Below are 18,485 nucleotides of genomic sequence, written 5' to 3' on the forward strand. Positions count from 1 at the left end.
TTAACACCAAAGATATTTCTTTTGGGAGTTCCCACTGTGGAGCAGCAGGTTAAGAATCTGACTAGTGGGAGTCCCCTTTGTGGTGCAGTGGAAAAGAATCCAACCAGTATCCATGAGGATGCAGGTTTGATCCCTGGCCTTGCTCAGTGGGTGGGGTATCTGGTGTTGCCAGGACCTCTGGTGTAGGTCACAGACGTGGCTCAGATCTTGTGTTGCTGTGGCTGTGGTGTAGCCTGGCAGCTGTAGCTCTATAGCCCTGACTTGACCCCTAGCCTGGGAACTTCCATATGCCTCAGGTACAGCCCTAAAAAGACAAAAAAAAAAAAAAGCCATGTCTTTTGTTGGCCTTTAATAAGAATATTGCCATGCTGTGGAATGGTCCACATGCCGGGGAAGCTGAGAAAGGTCTGTGGCTGGCGGGAAATAAGAAAGCGGAGACCTCAGTCCAACAACTGCAACAAACTAAATTCTACCAGTAACTTGAATGAGCTTGGAGAGGACCCTGCGCCTCAGAGGAGACTGCAGCCCTGAATAACATCTTTTTTTAGCTTTATGAGATCCCAAGCAAAGAACCCTGGTGGAGTCAGGCTGTACCTAGACTCCAGAGCCACAAAATTCTAACAAATTTATGCTGTTTTAAGCCTCTACCAACATTTATTAATAAAATGATTTATTAACTAATTATAAATTCAATATAAATATTATAAATATACTACATATGCTATATAATCAATATAGCATATGTAATGTAATATATAATATATATTTTATTATATAAATATATTAGAAATTTAAAGTAATAAATTTATAAATTTATTATAAACTATATTCAGTCAAATTATAATGACTATATGCATTACGGTCAGACAATGTTGTACTAAATTAGGATAAAATTAAGTAACTCTAACAACATGGATGAATCCCAAAAACTCAGTGGGTGAAAATACTGCAAATCACAAGTACAGACACTCTGACTTCACTTATACAATTATTCAAATAGAAAAACTCAAAGAATACGTCATTTAAGGACAGATATATCAGTGAGAAATGGTTACTATTCGACAAGTCAAGGTTGAAATTACCTCTGGGGGAGGAAGATATTTGAGAGGGTTATAAAAGAGGCTTCACAGGGTATTAGCCTATTTCTTAGGTTTAGTGGTGAGTATGAGTTTATTTTATCTTTCAAACTCTGCAGATATGTTAGAAGCACTCTTTTATAATGGAAGGCACACTTCACCATTAAGAGAAGACTCTATAGACCTGTAAAAATGTCCCCAAATTCTAGAAAGTTAATCCCTTGTCTTCCAGATTGGAAACTGAGGAATAAGTTCATCGAGGGGAAAAACATTATGTGTGGCTCTCCGAGTGCACTTAAATACAGCAACAGCAGTAACAGCCGTGGCAGTAGTCATGGCTTCAACCTAATTAGCGATGGCAGTTGAGGCAGATTAGCACAGTGAGCCAGGAGACTGGTGACCCAGGTGTCATCTTTGTCTTGTGTTGCATGCTTTGCATGTTCAACCTGTGCTGTGTTGGGGAAGTGACACCGAGGGAAAAAAACCAACTGCTAGTAACAGTGAAAGAGAAAGATACGAAGGCAGAAAATGGAGGGAGAGAACACATTTTAAATAACCTACATTCCTTGAATTAATCAGAAAGTGAGTCATAAGCCAGTGTTCCGCCGGCAGCTTGACTGTGGGTGAATTATGTGTCCCGCCGGACACACAACCTGTGTTCATAACATCGAGACGTTTTGCCCACGCATCCTGAACTGTCAGCAGGGAACTTGCTACAGTGAGGGTCCTGAGAAACTCCAGCAAACCTGAACTCACGATCTTTCCGGATGAAATCTTGAAAGGCAAGCCAGTTCTCTGTTTTGATACTAATTTTTCCAAATCTAATTCTGTTTCTCCAACGCTAGTTCTGAATTTGATGACAATAGCTAAAGCCAATTATTTGACCTACAGCTATGACAGGAGCAACCCCTCGCAGTAAGACTTGGGTAGATATACCCGTGTCTCCTGCACTCTTATCACTTATAACAAAGTGATGCTAAATCACATTTCGCAAAACGTTAATTCTTGTAATCAGAAAGAATCGCTATATATCCCTCAAGTACTGGACATTTCTCACACATTCTACTTTGCAAATTAATTGTAGCCCAGAACTACAGGAATAGTTGTAAACAGGGTGGAACTGTGTATATGTTACTGCTGTGGCTTGAAAAACAGCAAATTATTTACTATAAAGGGTTTTCAGTAACACTGAGGAAAAGAGGACCCACCAGTTTTCTCCTTCTGATGCAAACATTTTCATAATCATTTGCTGTTAGGTTAGAAGAAATGATTTTCCCTTGGTGACTTTCAATTTAACGTCACAGCATTAGGTCGCTGCATCATTCCCCTTCCCCTTGACCCCCACCTGCCACATCAACACCACCAAAATTCACCTGTGCTCGACTTATCATCACAGAACTTCAGAATTAGAACAGACTCAAGACATCATGCAGCTCGACCCAACACTAAAACTACCCTTGGCATGGTTGTTAAACAAACCTTCTTTTTGAAAGAAACACTAGAAAAACAAAACTGAGTTTTCCCCATAGACAATTACTGAGAAGATTTACTAGCTCCTTTAGTTTGAGAAAGAATTCACTTTGTAAGCAGCTGAATTCTGGTGTACACACACACACACCACACACACACACACACACACCACTAATTAAATCAACTGTTTTCAAAATGACAGGACTGTGCAGTGTGGAGATGATACAGCAACAACATTTATAAATGCTGGCAACCAGCTGTGCACCAGGAAACCAAACGCAATTTATGTAGGAGTCTGACATCTATGTTCTCTCTAAAATTCTATGACTGATTTCTCAAGTAGTTTGATTTCTCTCACTTCATCACTCTACTCCCTACTTCACAATACAAATGAGAGTTATTTGGTTGTATCCAATGCTCCAAAGAGATCATGGAATAAAAAACGGCAGTGAGGTTTTTAAAAAGGCTGGTTCCATAACTAACAATGGAATACATTACAAGATTTAAATGAGAAAATGTGCGATAAATTAGTTTTTCCTTTTGTGTCCTTTCAAAAGCTAGAGAGTATTGTTCCCTTGCTTTTTTGTCATCCCAGTACTACTTTTCTTAATCTAATTATTTTGAAAACTATTCACAATTTCTGCTATTCTGTATCTGCTGTATTTCCTTCACCTTTTGCCAAATTTTTGTTCCCATCAAGTACATCTATCAGTTAGCAATTTCCAGGCTTCAAGATAACTTCTTCTACAAAAAATTATATTCGATAACAATAATAACAGTCCTTTGCATGAAGCTCTCATACACATTATCCCATTTCATTCTGAAAATCAAGTAGCAGTGTTGATACATAGATTTCCATCCTCTAGAGGAGAAAAGAAAAAGCCCCCTGGCAAAATAAGTGGCCTGCCCAAGACCACAGGTAAAGAAATGTTTGAGTCAAGAATGGACGTCATACTGCTTCTCAAGTGCCCAGCCTGATATCCGAGAGAACGCTTCTCTTTAGATGTGTCTGCTCGTCTGCAGTCGTCACTCCCCTGCTGCCACTCTTCACCTCCGCTTCTATTTCCATTCACTAGTGTTTATGAGCTTGCACACAAATTGCTGCTGACATAATGCAAACTACAAGCGACTTCTAACAACCTCCAAGACATAGTGCTTGACTTCCTAATGGCACTTAGAGACAACCGGGACACTTATGCGGTAATAGCACAGAACTGATGGAGCGTGTTTCCGGTACCTCTGCCGGCAGGGCTTCCGTTAATGTGAAGAGGTCTTCCCTTCCCACACCTGAGAACAGCAATTCCATGACTATCTCTGAATATTCTGCCTTATCATTCTAAGTGTCTGCAGTATTTAGGTTCTGTGTGTCAGACAGAAAAAAAAAAAAAAAAATTTACATTTACATTTAAAATATAGGCAAGGGAGTCTCCCATTGTGGTGCAGTGGAAACAAATCTGACTAGTACCCATGAGGACACAGGTTTAATTCCCGGCCTCGCTCAGTGGGTTAAGGATCCGGGATTGCTGTGGCTGTGGTGTGGGTTGCAGCTGGGGCTCAGATTCCCCGTTGCTGTGTCTGTGGTGTAGGCCCTTGGCTGCAGCTGACTGGACCTCTAGCCTGGGAACCATATGCCGCTGGTGCAGCCTTAAAAAGCAAACACAAAACAAAACAAAAACATAGTCAATTCCTGTCATTTCTATCAGTCAGGGACCAGCCAGCAAACCATTCCAGGTAATTTAAATTGAGGAAATTAATACATGGGTAATGAGTGATGGAGCAGCTAAGAAGCCAGCAGGGGATGGTGAAGCAAACAAAAGATTATCAATGGCAAGAAACCACCACCACTTCTAGGGCTGGAGGGACAAAGGGGCAAGTCATATTACCAGAGACCACAAGCCATGGTAGCCTAATAGGAAAGCTAGAATTCAGCAGAGGCCGCCACTGGGGAGCTAAAAAGCACAAAGGAAACCAGCCGCTCCCCGAAGATGCCATCTAAGGATAAGCTAGTGGGTGAGAAATACCCTGGCTTCTTCCCGCCTTCCTCTCTCCCATTCCCCCCACCCCCACCCAGCCTCTCCAGGCCCTCCTACGAACTAAACCTACCTGGAGGCTTGGAAAGTAAGTCTGAAACACACTGTTTAAGAGGGAAGGGTCGGAAATGAAGATTAGCACAACAGACAATGACAACCTTCTTCCCAAAGCATAAAAGAGAAGTCTAGAGCTGTAAACTGATTGCTAAATTACGTTCAATTTACTTTCTTTTATATAATGAAAACGATCTGCAGATCTCTGAGTAGCCTAGACATCACAGCATTTGGTACATAATGTAGTTGGTTAGGGAAAATAATGCTAAGTAGCAAAAGTGATGCAGCATAAGTACCATCATATTTTCTCATTACACACGTAAGCAACAATAATGGATATCATTACATAAAAATATGTCCTATAATCATACGATTTATGTGGACTGCATAAAGAAAGGATTTACTTAGCCTGTCTTAATATATATATATATATATATATATATATATATACCTCTAATTATACAGTCATTATAAAAGCATTTACTTAAGACCCACTATGAAGCATACAATTTGCTAGTCCTTGGAGGGTGGGGAGGACTGTATTCATAAGACAGGGTCAAATCCTCAAGAAGTAAGGAAATCAAGTGATCAACACACATAAAACGTAGATATGATTGAGAGGCGCACACAATTTAGGAACTAATTCATTTTTCCAGGGGGATGGGAGTCAAGGAAGACTATATAAAAGAGAGGATATTTGAGCCAAATCTGAAAAGGAAGAATCAAAGCAAATGCGACATTTCTCCAAAGGCTTTCCAGGCCCTTCTACTGTACACACAATTATCATTAAAACCATTGCCTACATATCACCCTCTGGATCAACTGCAATGCCGAATCATCTGCCTACTTCAAGACAATGCTTAAAAGAATCCCTCACATTTGCATCCACTTGACATTACAAGAAACCTAGCAGAGCTATTCTTAATTTTAGGATCCTTAAGCCTTGCATGCTATGGTATTACTTTCTTTTTAAGTCATTCTCAACTCTGTCCCCTTGCCATCCTGCTTCCTATATACTACTGAATATTTTATAGCAGTGGATCTTTGTTCTAATTTGTTTTCTTTTCCAGTACAACCCAAGAGCCATATAGACCTACAATTCACATTGACCCAAATTCCTTGAAACCATATTGAAAGACTTTGCTTCCCCACATTTGGAAAGGGATTTAGATAACATTGTATATACTGGAGACTCTGCCCTCATCCAGGATGCTATGGCCTTCTGTTAGCCACTCCCTCACTGAAAGATGAGATCCCTAAATCTTACCATTTGTGTAGATTACATGTTACAAAGCCTTTAAAAAAATATGGTGATGTCTGTTTCAGATTCATTACTTGGGACATTACATACCTATAGCAATAGCAATGAGGTCCTCTTCCACGATAAAAACTAATCTCAAGGTCCCAAAGCCCGCCCAAATGTCACATATGTCCACCCTCTTGGGTATAGCTACCTATTGCTTACATAGCATATTAGATAAGCTTCCTTTCCAAAGCTCTGATTGCATCCAATTTAAAGGAACATCCCAAAGCCACAACCTTCATCACAAGAAGCCAAACATTCTTTTCCCTTCATTAAACAAACCTAGTAGAGTACCCAGCAACTAAGCTTTCTTGGCAATCATAAGCCCATGCATTTTCATGCTGTGAGGAAAAATGACCTGTTTTAGGTGTGAACATAGATGACAAAAAACAGCCCAATGTTTAGCATGAATCCATCCTTTCCTGACCTCTCTGACTATAGCTATTCCCCACACAGTCAGAGCACTCCTAAAGACACAATCCCATTCTAATGTCAGCCTAACAAATAGGCAAGTTTATTCTTCTCTGCAAATAGAGAAAGCTGGGTTCGTATTAAACCCGGACTGTTTGCTCCTATTTCAATGCAAGAAGAGCTTCATGACTGTCTTACAGCCACTGCCCACTGTTCAAACAAAGCATTAACTTCAAAACCTTTTTTTTCAAAGTTATTGACCTCATATTTTAAGTAGATATGCCCTGTCAATGGCCATAAAAGGGGTGGACTTGGAATATTTAGCAACATGAGAAAGTAGAAAATTCTTCTTTGCTATCTAGTCTTACTCACACGACTGAATTTATAATTTTCGGTCTTATTTATGGTTATGGACAATGGAGGGAGCGATGCGAGTTCATCACCTCAGCAGACACAGACGTGTCACTCACTTAGCACCGGTTACACCTTTTACCATATGTGTGTGTGATATCACAAAATGTGCTTCTGCTCCTCAAGCGACTTGGGCGCAGAAATGCTCTGAGTCACACGACAGCCAAAGCGGCTGAGACTTCACTTTGCTAGGCCCAACAACCTGCCTCTGAAAACTCTTTCTGTTGTTGCCTTACTCGCAGATGAGGTCTCGGATTCAGGACAAATCAGAATCAAACAAATAAAACTTACCGATTAGCAGGGTGCCTCTCCTTCCCAAATTTTTACAGGCCCCAGGATCTTTTTCATTTTGCTTTCATGGCCTATGGAATGAAAAAGGTAAAGAAATGATAGATAAGTAATTGTGCACATTTTCTACTTGAGTTAGAGCATAACCATGACCTAGCTCATGATACAAGAAAAGAGACTATCTAATAAAAATAGACTAAATTGTGGTGTTTGAGTCTCCAGGTAATGATATGCAAGGAAATGGGAAAGGAAAATTGTATAAGATACATAGATAATTCTAAGGTTTATACTTAGGTTGCATGCAAGTAGTGCTAATAAAATGTGACTTCTTTTCTCTCTTAAAGAAATATCCCGATGGTATAAAAATTTTAAAATGTATCTAGAAACGTAACTTGGGATTTATGATAAAGGCAAAAATACAATACAGTGGAGGAAGGATGATTTTTTCCAAAAAATAAAAAATGGTCTTAGATGGCTAGAATATCCACGTAAGCAAAAACATCTGAACCTGTAGTTCACAACATATACAAAAATAAATTCCAATAGATTGCATATATAAACATTAAGTGTAAAACAATAAAGCTTTCAGGAAAAAAACAGAAGGATATATCTGTGACCTTGGAGTTGGCGAAGATTTCTTAAAGAGGACAAAAAAGCATTAACCATGAAATGTAAAAAAGTGTACAAATTAGACTATATTAAAATTCCTAGTTGGTGTCAAAAACCATCAAGAGAATGAAAAATCAACCAACAGAGGAGGATGCTATTCACTATAAATATATCTGACAAAGGATTCCTATTCAGAATATACATATTTTAAGCACTTAAATATTAATTTAAAAACCTCACACAACCCAAGAGAAAAATGAACAAAAGACAACCACATGACAAAAAAAGAGTAGAGAATGGCTAATAAGCACGTTAAAAAAGGTGCTCAACTTCATTAGAGAAATGCAAAATAAAAGCATAATATTACATTACTTCCATCTTCTCACCCCCACTGGCTAAAGTAAAAAAGATGAAATACCCAATGTTGAAAATGTGGAGCAATCATTTTGGAAAATTTCTTGGCAGTATTTGTATAGAACATCATCATGTCTTCCGACGCAGTATTTCTAATCCTATGTAAATACGCATGTGGTAATGAAAAACATGCTCCAGAACTTTCAGCTACGCTAGTCATACTAACGAACAAGACGCCGAATGGGTGAATAAATGGATACACTTAGGCAGTGAAATACGAAACCGGAAAGAGTGTCAAGACCTCTCAACTACGCACAAGTATCCGGCGGAGTGTGCGCACTAGAACTGCATGTACATAAGGACTTAGAAATGCAGGTCATAGTCACTCTCAGGACCAGGACGGGGAGGACTGGAAGGAGGCCCCCAGGGGCCTTGTGCGCGCTGGCAGTGTTCCAGCTCTTGCTCTAAATGCCAGTTACCTGAGTTTATCCTGTTCGTGCAGATTTATACAGACGTATCAAATTAAACAGTTACAGCTTAAACAAAGAATAATGACAGCAATGGTTCAAACACTGCGTTAAAACCCCTGAGATTACGATGAACCCCGCTCCCCCCCCCCCCCGCAGGCATGCGCGCGCGCACACGCACAAGGAGAGGAGGACCTCATTGGTTGGGACTGGGTGCGCACCTCCGGAAGCCGCAGCTTAGCACCGCCCCTTCCGCCTCGCGGTCCTCCCGCCTTCCCGCCTTCCCGCCTCCACGCGATCGCGCCGTCCCGCCCCACGCCTCCAGACCCCTGGACTCCAGCCCCAAACGCCCACACGCGGCCCCCGGTGCTCGGCCGCAGCCTCTCCGCCGCCGTCCGCCGCCGTCATGAACATCCGCAGTGCCCGGCCGGACGACCTGATGAACATGCAGCACTGCAACCTCCTCTGCCTTCCCGAGAACTACCAGATGAAGTACTATTTCTACCACGGCCTCTCCTGGCCGCAGCTCTCGTACATCGCTGAGGACGAGGGCGGGAAGATTGTGGGCTACGTCCTGGCCAAGATGGAAGAGGACCCCGACGACGTACCCCACGGACACATCACCTCCCTGGCCGTAAAGCGCTCGCACCGGCGCCTCGGCCTGGCGCAGAAGCTGATGGACCAGGCCTCCCGGGCCATGGTGGAGAACTTCGGCGCCGAGTACGTGTCTCTGCACGTGCGGAAGAGCAACCGGGCAGCCCTGCACCTCTATTCCAACACCCTCAACTTTGAGGTGAGCGAGGTGGAGCCCAAATATTACGCAGACGGAGAAGACGCCTATGCCATGAAGCGGGACCTCTCGCAGATGGCCGGTGCGCTGAGGCGGCAGCTGGAGCTGAGGGCGAAGGGCGGCTCTGCGGTGCTGGGCCCCGGGGAGCGCCCGGAGACGCAGGGCAGCACACGCCCTGCTTCCAGAGAGGCTGGTCAGGAGGAGAAGAACCCGGCCACTGACGGCAGTGGCAGTGACAAGGACCCCAGCCAGGCCACCGAAAGCACGGACGCCCAAGGCAGCTCAGAGGACTCCGACTCCACCTCCTAGAGCCTGCTTCAGGTATGGATTCTCTCTCCCCGGATCCAGCCTACCTCCCCTAAATTCCTGCACCAGACCTGGTCAGCCCTTGCGCATCCCACTCCGGCCCTGACGGGTTTCGCCCAAAACCACCTGTCGACCTTGCAGAGAAGGGTAGAACGAGCTGGGGGAAAACTCATTGCTCCTTCTATGGGAGTTCTCGTTGTGGCGCAGTGGAAACCAATCCGACTAGGAACCATGAGGTTGCGGGTTCGATCCCTGGCATCTGGCCCTGGCATCAGGCCCCGGTCAGTGGGTTAAGGATCTGGTGTTGCCGTGAGCCGTCGTGTAGGTCACAGACGCGGCTCGGATCTGGCTTTGCGGTGGCTCTGGTGTAGGCCGGCGGCAGCAGCCCCGATTGGACCCTTAGCCTGGGAACCTCCATATGCCGCAGGTGTGGCCCTAAAAGGACAAAAGACCAAAAAAAAAAAAAAGTTAATACGACTCATACGTGCTGAAAGTAGTTTAAATTACATACAAGAAACAAGCATTTATCCTGCCTTTTCAATATGAGTTGTATTTCAGGGTATCCACAAAGTTCAGAAAAGATATTTCTTCTTTAGAGAATGACAGCTAATAAAAGCAAAAAAAAAAAAAAATGAAAGAATTATAAAATTACCATTTTGCAGCTCTTGAAATAATAGATCTAGCTAATTGTCATTAGTGGCAAATACTATTAGGTGAAAGTTGGAGGAGTTTGCAGTGTTGGATCGGACTAACAACACGAAGTCACTAATATCGCTATAAGGGGAACAAATATTATGTGCCTCCTAATGCAACAGGAAGTGCACAGTGATACCTGTGAAATATTCTTGCCAAAAGAAAATTGTGTGTGTGTGTGTGTGTATAAACTTCATCTTGAATCCAAGGCCCTCGATATAACTACCATATATATATATATATATATATATATAAAATAAAAGCACATGTGAAGCTACAATCAGCCAAATCCAGAATGAGAGACTTTCTACAGAACAACAAATGACCTGATCATTTTTTTTAAAAGGGAGGAGGAATTTATCTGTTAAAACAAATTCCAGAGATACATTAAGCAAATACAATCATCATGGACATTCATCGATTTAAATAAGTCAAATATAAGACATTTTGAAATGACCAGGTAAAATTTGAACATGGACTGTATGCTATTAAGGAATTGTTAGTAATTTTAAGTGAGCCAAATGGTATTGTAGTATCATGTTTTTAAAAAAGATGTCCTTATCTGTTAGAGATACATACTGAGATAATTAGAGTTGAAATAATATTAGGCATAGGATACTTTAAAATACTCCAGTGGGGGAAAAAAGGAAAATAAAGAAGGTCGGGAGACAAAATAAAGAAGGCACACAGACAAAAATAAGAAGGGCAGCATATGCAGCAATTGTTGAAGTTGGGTAGTGGGTACTTGGGGGATGCATTCTGCTATTCTCTAAGTGTGTGAAAATCAACAGGAAACGGCAAAGAACAAAAACAACTATTGTTCTCCTCCTCCATGCTAATGCAATACTAAGCAGCCACTGAAAAGTAGTTTTAGAAGACTGTCATTTCCCTTCAGGAACTTTTTAACACCTTAAGAATTTAAAAGGTCAATGAGAAGCTTTAACTTCTAAACACAGACACTTTACCCTTAACATGTGAAAAAGACACCTTTCTCAGAATAAAGCTCAGTCATGAGTCACACGCACTGCATACAATGAAAATAAATGCTGTCTGATTAATTTACTCATTCGTAAAAATTTATATTTGCCTGCCATGAGGCTTGCAGCCTGCTATACACAAGTGATTAGTGAAGGCTGATGTTTACATTAATAGCATTGGCGAGTAAGAGGACTGTATTTTTGGTACCTTTTCATTTTGAAACCCAGTCTGTATAGCACACTAACCCCATTATATTTTCATTCACTTTTGGTTCCATACATTATGAAAATTCAGATACAGTAAGTTCAGACAGGTTAGAAGGAGCCTATATGCAGCGGAGTCTTTACATCTGGCTTTTAACCACCTGAAGGTTCCACAATGACCTGCCTGAACTGTGGTGGCCTGAGTGAAGGTTCCATTCATTTGGTCTCAGCTTAAGACAAAAGCAGCAGAGCAGTCTCAAACGGAAGGTCAAATTAAAACCCAAGGCCTTAGGAGAAGTGTTGTCCGATTTTTACCTGCCCTAAAGATCCTAGAGGGCTCCGTCAAGAGTTTATTTAAACGAACGAGCCTTTTAAAAAGTTACCAGTTTCGGATTCCTGCGTAGTAGGACTCGTGTGATGTCGGTCTTTGTGGTGGTTGGCTTCACTCTGGGTAAGATTTTTTTAAGTAGAACAAAGATAACTAGAGATAGATTTATCACTGTATATATATATAGTTTTATCTATTATGTATATGTGTATATATATATAATTTGATGAATTCAAAAGCACTTGTATCTGCTCTGAGAAAGAAAAATAACCGTCACCCTAGTAGGGGAAGAGAAAATAATAATAGTAAGAAAATTACTGTGTGGCAGCTGTAAATCTCCCGGTGGTGAAACTCGGGTAAAACTCAGGAATAATTGAAATGGTCCTTTCTACTGCTGCAGCCGCGCTTTGCTTCTAAGATGAAAGAGATGCGTCCTGCACTTAGCATCACTGTCCTCCAGGTGACATCTGCTGAGACGCCTCCACTGGCTCCACCCAGTCTTGGTCCTCACTAGTCCCTTCTGGGTCCTTTCCTTTCAGAGGTCTCCTCGGGTCTTGGGTGCTCTCTGCCACGTTTGGGCCATTGCGCAAGGGTATTAGTGTGCACAGGCGAACGGTTCTAAAATGAAGCTCCTAATCACAAGAGCCTAATGCAGTGACAGCTAATTTCTCACATCCCGGTCCAGTGTGAGCCAGCAGCGGAGCGGGGCGGTGGAAGGCAGAGGCGAACAGGACTCCACCTGTTCCTTCGCCCCCTTTGACAGTCTGGGGAAGCCTAAGGACCCCTTCCCAGAACACTGTCTCGTAAAGGTATGAAAATCCACGGGATTACAAAGGAAACCAATGTTACTGAACTACAATTATCATTTACTTTAAAGTAAACTTGGGTTACATATGGGCCTTTGTCTTTGCATATGTAATTTAAAAATCTAGCAATGGGTCTAGCACTGTTTTTTTCAAAGAAAATTTGAGTATAAATGCTATTAGAGAGATCTCCAATAGTTGTAATAGAATATAAAAATACCTGTGATTGGTACTGGTGACAAAGACAAGTGTTGTGACGACTATGCACTGGTGTCTATGCGTAGTTGAAGGAAATGCTAAATTTCAGCTAGAGGTATTAGTGAAAACAGAGAATATTTTTTGTTCCAAATCCGAGTTCGTGGTTCTCCTAATTGGATGAATGGATCCCAGGTCAGGACCCCCTGATTGAATGCCTCTGCCATGTTCTGGAATCCTGTGTCCTCCGTGGTTCACATGCATTCAGCTTGCAGATGAGAGAAGACAAAACACATGGGGTTCCGTCAGTCCCGTTCTCCCAACGACTCTCGGGGAGGCTCGGGAATGCCGTTCCGTTGAGGGCCCAGGAGGCAAAGGAAGGCGTCCTGGGAGCCACACGGCATCGTTGGTGCAGCACAGGCAGACACCTGGTGGTGCCGTGGGCTGTGGCCCTGCTTCCGGGCCCTGCTCCAGAGCACGGCAGAGGGAACTCAGGCTGTCTGGGGCTGTCGGCTTCGTCACGTGACGCGTGTGTCTTCTGCTCTTGCCCAGAGCTCTGTGGGGAAAGCTGATATCCTGCTGTGGTGCTGCCTTTATGCCCTTCGTTTGCATCTGAGGAATGACTCCTCTCCTCGGAAGTCCCCCAGGTGTCCCCAGCTTCAGGTAGCATCCCTCCCTCACCGCCCTCCACAGGGCTTCGCTGGGACGTACACCTCGTGCCTGGACGGGAAAAGGCTACCGTGGAGAAAGAAAGGGGAAAAACTAAAAGGTCAGCTCTGCAGAAGTATTATCCTTTCCCAACTGCTGCATCCCTCCCGTGGAGCTGGAGTTAAATGCCTAGAGAAGAAAGTCCTAAAAGGAATCTTCGCATGTTCCCTTTTCTTTTGAGTCTGGGCATCAGACAGTTAAAGTTAGAAGATGTAGAAGTGATGGTGAGTAGAGCAGGTGGCAAAGGAGACTGGATGTCTTCATCTCCTCAGATCACTCAGGACACGGGCGGACACGGCGGCCTAGGTGGTGCTCTAAGGACTGTGTGTGAGCTCTCCCTTAAGTCTCCTGCTCTTCCTCTGAAGTAGCTGCGGCCACTCCATCTTACAGACGAGGGCTGCCTGTCACTCAGACAGGAAGCAGAGAACAGGGTGCAGACCCAGGTGCTGAACCTCCACCACGGCCAGGACCACATAGACCGGCCCTGTGAGTTGCTCAGCGTGAAACCACACACCCAGTTCTTCTGCAAATTCTAGCTCTTAACACAATCTGGAGTAATAGTAACCATCCAGGCTCTTTTCTTCTCCACGGTAATCAGATGATAGAATGTTGTGTATGAGCAGCAACAGTTTGCAGTCTTGGAAGGGAGATGCATCTTAATGATTAAAATAGCTTTCACTGACAAGCTGAATGTCAAAGCGTTCAGCCGAATCAACGCTCATCAACAGCAAAGTTTCTAGGGAGCCATAGCAATGAAGACAGGTCAGTTCAAAACATGCTAGTCGAGGCAGGAATACCGTCAAATTGATGCTCATCGCCTGACAAGAAATATGTGGATGATTAATAACAAGAAAGGGGAAAAAGGCAAGATCTCTGCGTCTTCCGTGGAGCTGGCAACAGGGACTCAACCAAGGTTACTTCAGTGACTCTCCCTTTCTGGTTTATTCTTTCTGTCGCTCAGCTGTCATCCTAACAAAAAGTTGTTAAATGTTCACATGAGCATTCACTGAAATAGACTGTTCTTAATTTTACCAGACAACTAATTAGAACCGGAATGATAGAAGAAGATACAGAAGCAAGTTCGAGACTGACAGGTCTGGTAAATTCCTAGTGTAACCTTACCCCAGATATGCCAGAAACCATAGATTTCAAATGCAGCTGCACTCTATGACGAGAAGGAGGGGAGGGGGCTGGGAAGAGAGAAAGTATTATTTTAAAACCCTCATCAGATACCCTTTGTTGAATTAGTTATAATGTCTAACAGTGTCACTTTTCTGTCAGTGTGTCCTGGGCAGTCAGGATGGCCGGAAGACTGACTCCGTCAGGGGTGACAGACGCAAGTAGAGGCTTTTCCTAAATTTGGTGCTCGCCACGCTGAGGAGCTTTACGGTAGAAGAGAAGGTGATAAAAATTCTGTGAATGACAGTGGTTCAAAGAGCCTTTCTGAAGACATTCTGCAGTGCTGTTCTACCTTTAGACTTAAATCCTCAGAACATCATTGGGCCTTTTTTTTAAGTCAAAAAAATTCTCTTTTGTTTTCATTTAGTCAGAAAGTCATGTTAACAATTAACTGATTTCTCAGGCTGCCTTCCTTTACGGAATTCTGCTAATGTAAATAAAAATTTGAACTTAATTAGCAAATAAATTAAGGGCTATGTTATTTGCATTTTATGTTCATGAAAAATTTCTACACTTAAATAGAAAACTACGCTGTTATTTATTACAGTAGTATTTGATTTTTTGAAATATAATGTCTTTAAAATATGCTCTATTTTTTTTGGTTGGGGGGGCTTCACCTGTGGCATATGGAAGTTCCCAGGCTAGGGGTTGAATCGGAGCTATAGCTACCAGCCTGAATCACAGCAAAGTGGGATCCTTAACCGGCTGAGCGAGGCCAGGGATCGAACCTGTGTCCTCATGGATACTAGTCAGGTTCATTACCGCTGAACCATGATGGGAGGGAAATCCAGTATGTGCTGGGAAAAATAGAAGAATGCTTGGTTTTACATGCCTCTCTTAACAGTCTTTGAAACAAACTGAGAAGAGTAAGTGATGATGGACTTTCAGACCTACTCTCCCACACCTCTGGACTCTTCCGTTGCAGCAGACGCACTTAAATAATAAAATTTTGTATCATATGTGTCTGACTTTCCTGCAACTTAATTTACGGTTGTTATTCTGGGAACCAACCCATCTGTAATTATGATTTTGGCTTTTCTGTAATTATAATTTTGTACAAAAATGCTTTTAACTGCTCTGTGCATAATAGTCAACCTTTATCTTACTACTTCAGCGTGCATTTGCTAGATGGGAAAAGATAATGCATCTTTACAGTTGTGAAGTTCAGTTGTTTAGTTACGTTCGTAGTTAACTCAGTAATGCGCAGCAATACATAACTAGCTTTCAATTAACTTACAAATTTTATTCACATAGCATATAAACCTTTCATAAGGATAGGGCCCATGTCTTATTTGCCTTGTTTCCTTAACTCCTGGCAATTGTTCACTCATGGTAGGTCCTCAGTTAACAGTCACTGAAGGAGGGAAGGAAGGACCCTCCCAAATTACCAGTGCAGAACTTCAAAATGGAAAGGAGAGAAAATGTACTTAAGAGACTACTTCCTATTACTTAATGTAATGAGGCCATTTTTAAGTCATGAATAAAGGGACATAATGGGTATTTTGGTTTCATCCGCAGGCCTCATAGAAAATAAGACCCACGGAATTGGACACATCTAGTTTATCAAGAACTTTAAAGGCCTTTCATTTCTTTAGAATTGAAATAAATTTCTTTCTGAGTGGAATAGGATGGGATAGAATTTGAAAATGAAAAGCAAAAATATCATGGTTTATTTGGGTTTAAAATAGGATCTTTGGGGTAGATCTGAGCCTTTCATTGTTCTCCGCGCTCCCCTTTGGGCAGAAACTGCTTTTAGGTGTTAGGAAAAGTCCACGCTCCCCACTCCCCACCCCACCTCGTGGCAGGGAGGCAGAGAGGCCCAGATCCGTCTGAGTTCTCACCGGCTTCTGTGGAGCCATGTCTAGTCTAAACTGGCTCTTGGTGCCCTGTAGATCTGCTGCCAGAGTCTGTCGCTGGTTCAACCAGTCCTGTACCCTGTGAGCGGTCAGAGCCTGCAGCCTGCCTTTGCTTATTTACGCTCTTCTCACTTCTCAACAGCATCCCAGGCCCTCGTCGGCCACGTCTGCCCTCGGAGCCCTGGCTTAGCCTGTGTCTGCTCTTCAGCATCGGCTCGGGGGTCATCTCATGACCCTGATGGCTTCTCCTCAACTCTCAACCTCCCACACACCTTGCTGGGATCGTGACGGATTACGTGGACACGCGCCTGCTGCCCAAGAGCGAGCGAAGGAAACTGGAGGCCTGCATCACAGAACCTTCCCCAGCCAACTCGCGCCATGCTGCCACTTTATTCTGGTTGTAGTAGTCCTGGGTCGGGTGTGGTTGTCTCTTCCTAGAATGCCGACCAGGAAGGAAGCAGGGCAAACGCCTGAAGCTCCTCTGCTTGCAGTTTTTGCCATTATTTATCTGGATTTTTGTCCTTGGGGGGTAGTCAGGACCATCAGGTCAGGCCTCATGGCCCTTCTTCCGTCTTTGCCTTTTTCGGCAGAAGTAGCCACTGCATCTTCCTTTCTCTGCGAACCTGTCCTCTGTCGTGTCCTCCCCTTTTCCTGAGGAGGTGTTCTTCTCGGGGGGCGGCGAGGGCTTTGACCGTGCAATCAGAGCTTGGAGATTTCAGGGAAAGGACAACCAGTAATTAAACTGGAATATCTAATCTGCTTGTTTGTGTCAATTTGTACTCTTTGGTGGTGGTTGTTTCTAGCGCCGCAACTTGCGATTTATTGAGTCTCTGTAATATTAGTTCAGGGCTTTTTTGAACAATATATTTAGTCCTCTCAGCAACCCGAGGAGGTGGGTATTATTATGCTTACTTTTAGATGGGGAAGCTGAGGCTCAAAGAAGTGACGTAAACATCTCGGATCTGAACCTGGGTCTCCGGATTCAAAGCCGAAGAGCCGTGTGTATATTCCTGTTGCTGCTTTTTGCATTTTATTTATAAAAGTGTGAAAACTGTAGCAAAAAGGGAGACTCTACTGTTTTAAAATGTTAAGTGCTGACTTAATACATGGCAACTGTATGTCATTTCAAATATTTATATAAACCACCATTATAATCCTGTTTACTGTTTTTCCCCAGTAAAAATAAGGCAAAGCATTTTGACCATTTTTGACAAAGTACAGTGAAAAGTGACCAGATAAATCCAGAGTTATCATTCCTTTGTTGTTTTTATGTTCACTTAATGTGAATTACCATATTATATAACATTTCTCATGTTTAAATTTTAACGAAGACTCGTGTATATGGTTTTAAGTCAAAGCCCTGACATTAACCATCTGATGACAGGAGATAAGTCTGTTCTCTGTAAAATCATAATCAGCCCTGCTAAGCTCTTCCTACAAATCTACTCTAGGAATGTCTACCTAACGGTAAGGGATTGCCCGGGGCAGGCATGCAAGTTTTTTTTCTTTTTTTTTTACCTCATGTCTATCTTTCCGTCTTTCCTTTTTTTCTTTTTAATTTTCTCTTCCAACTCTAAAGGTATTTTATTCCTTCCCCTCAAGCATGTGTTTATTTTTAAATATTACAGCTTTCTAACATCTGTCTCGAGGGCAGCATAATCTTACTGATGAAATATTCCATGTTTTCCTTGAGCCCTTGTCCGTGTGTCTTTGTGTTAACAGCTTAGCAGATGGGGAAACAGAAGGAGGAGGCTCAGCTTTTACCTGATGCTTCTGTCCAGCACCAGGCACACTACTGTCTCTAGTAACCTGATGACAGGAATTGGAGTAACTGGAAAATAAGAAACGATACCTGGCTCTTGCAGTCTTATTTACTAAAACTACTGGCTGACTGTTACATCCTTTTTCCCAGTCTCATGCCAGCAGGAGAGAGAATTACAGCAACCTACCTGGTTTGGACGGCTCCTCACTTA

At 42.8% G+C, this 18,485-nt stretch overlaps 1 protein-coding gene and 1 long non-coding RNA gene across 10 annotated transcripts in view; one reads left to right on the forward strand and one right to left on the reverse strand.

The window, feature by feature from the left end:
• LOC102167132 (uncharacterized) overlaps positions 1–18,485 on the reverse strand; it is a 659,279-nt gene that overhangs the window by 390,562 nt on the left and 250,232 nt on the right. For 7 of the 9 annotated variants that reach the window (XR_014813524.1, XR_014813526.1, XR_014813525.1 and 4 more), the window contains one exon: positions 7,047–7,117. This is a non-coding gene — a long non-coding RNA (uncharacterized LOC102167132). Of the gene's footprint in view, positions 1–7,046; positions 7,118–8,070; positions 8,233–8,485; positions 8,645–18,485 lie in introns of those variants that run through there. The other 2 variants (XR_014813529.1, XR_014813523.1) reach the window with 2 other exon arrangements.
• On the forward strand, positions 8,725–18,204 carry NAA11 (N-alpha-acetyltransferase 11, NatA catalytic subunit). Its single transcript, XM_005653627.4, has 2 exons — positions 8,725–9,584; positions 16,655–18,204. Exon 1 carries the CDS (start codon positions 8,880–8,882, stop codon positions 9,570–9,572), a length of 693 nt encoding a protein of 230 aa, XP_005653684.3. The 5' UTR covers positions 8,725–8,879; the 3' UTR covers positions 9,573–9,584; positions 16,655–18,204.

This window comes from Sus scrofa, chromosome 8, assembly GCF_054392235.1.
Source record: "Sus scrofa isolate SSC_HxYL_T2T_F1_AM1 chromosome 8, Sscrofa_HxYL_maternal_Yorkshire_Landrace_v2.0, whole genome shotgun sequence".
NCBI lineage: Eukaryota > Metazoa > Chordata > Mammalia > Artiodactyla > Suidae > Sus > Sus scrofa.

Coding starts and splice junctions, on each gene's coding strand:
- NAA11 (XM_005653627.4), top strand. CDS start 8,880: ATGAACATCCGCAGTGCCCGGCCGGACGACCTGATGAACATGCAGCAC.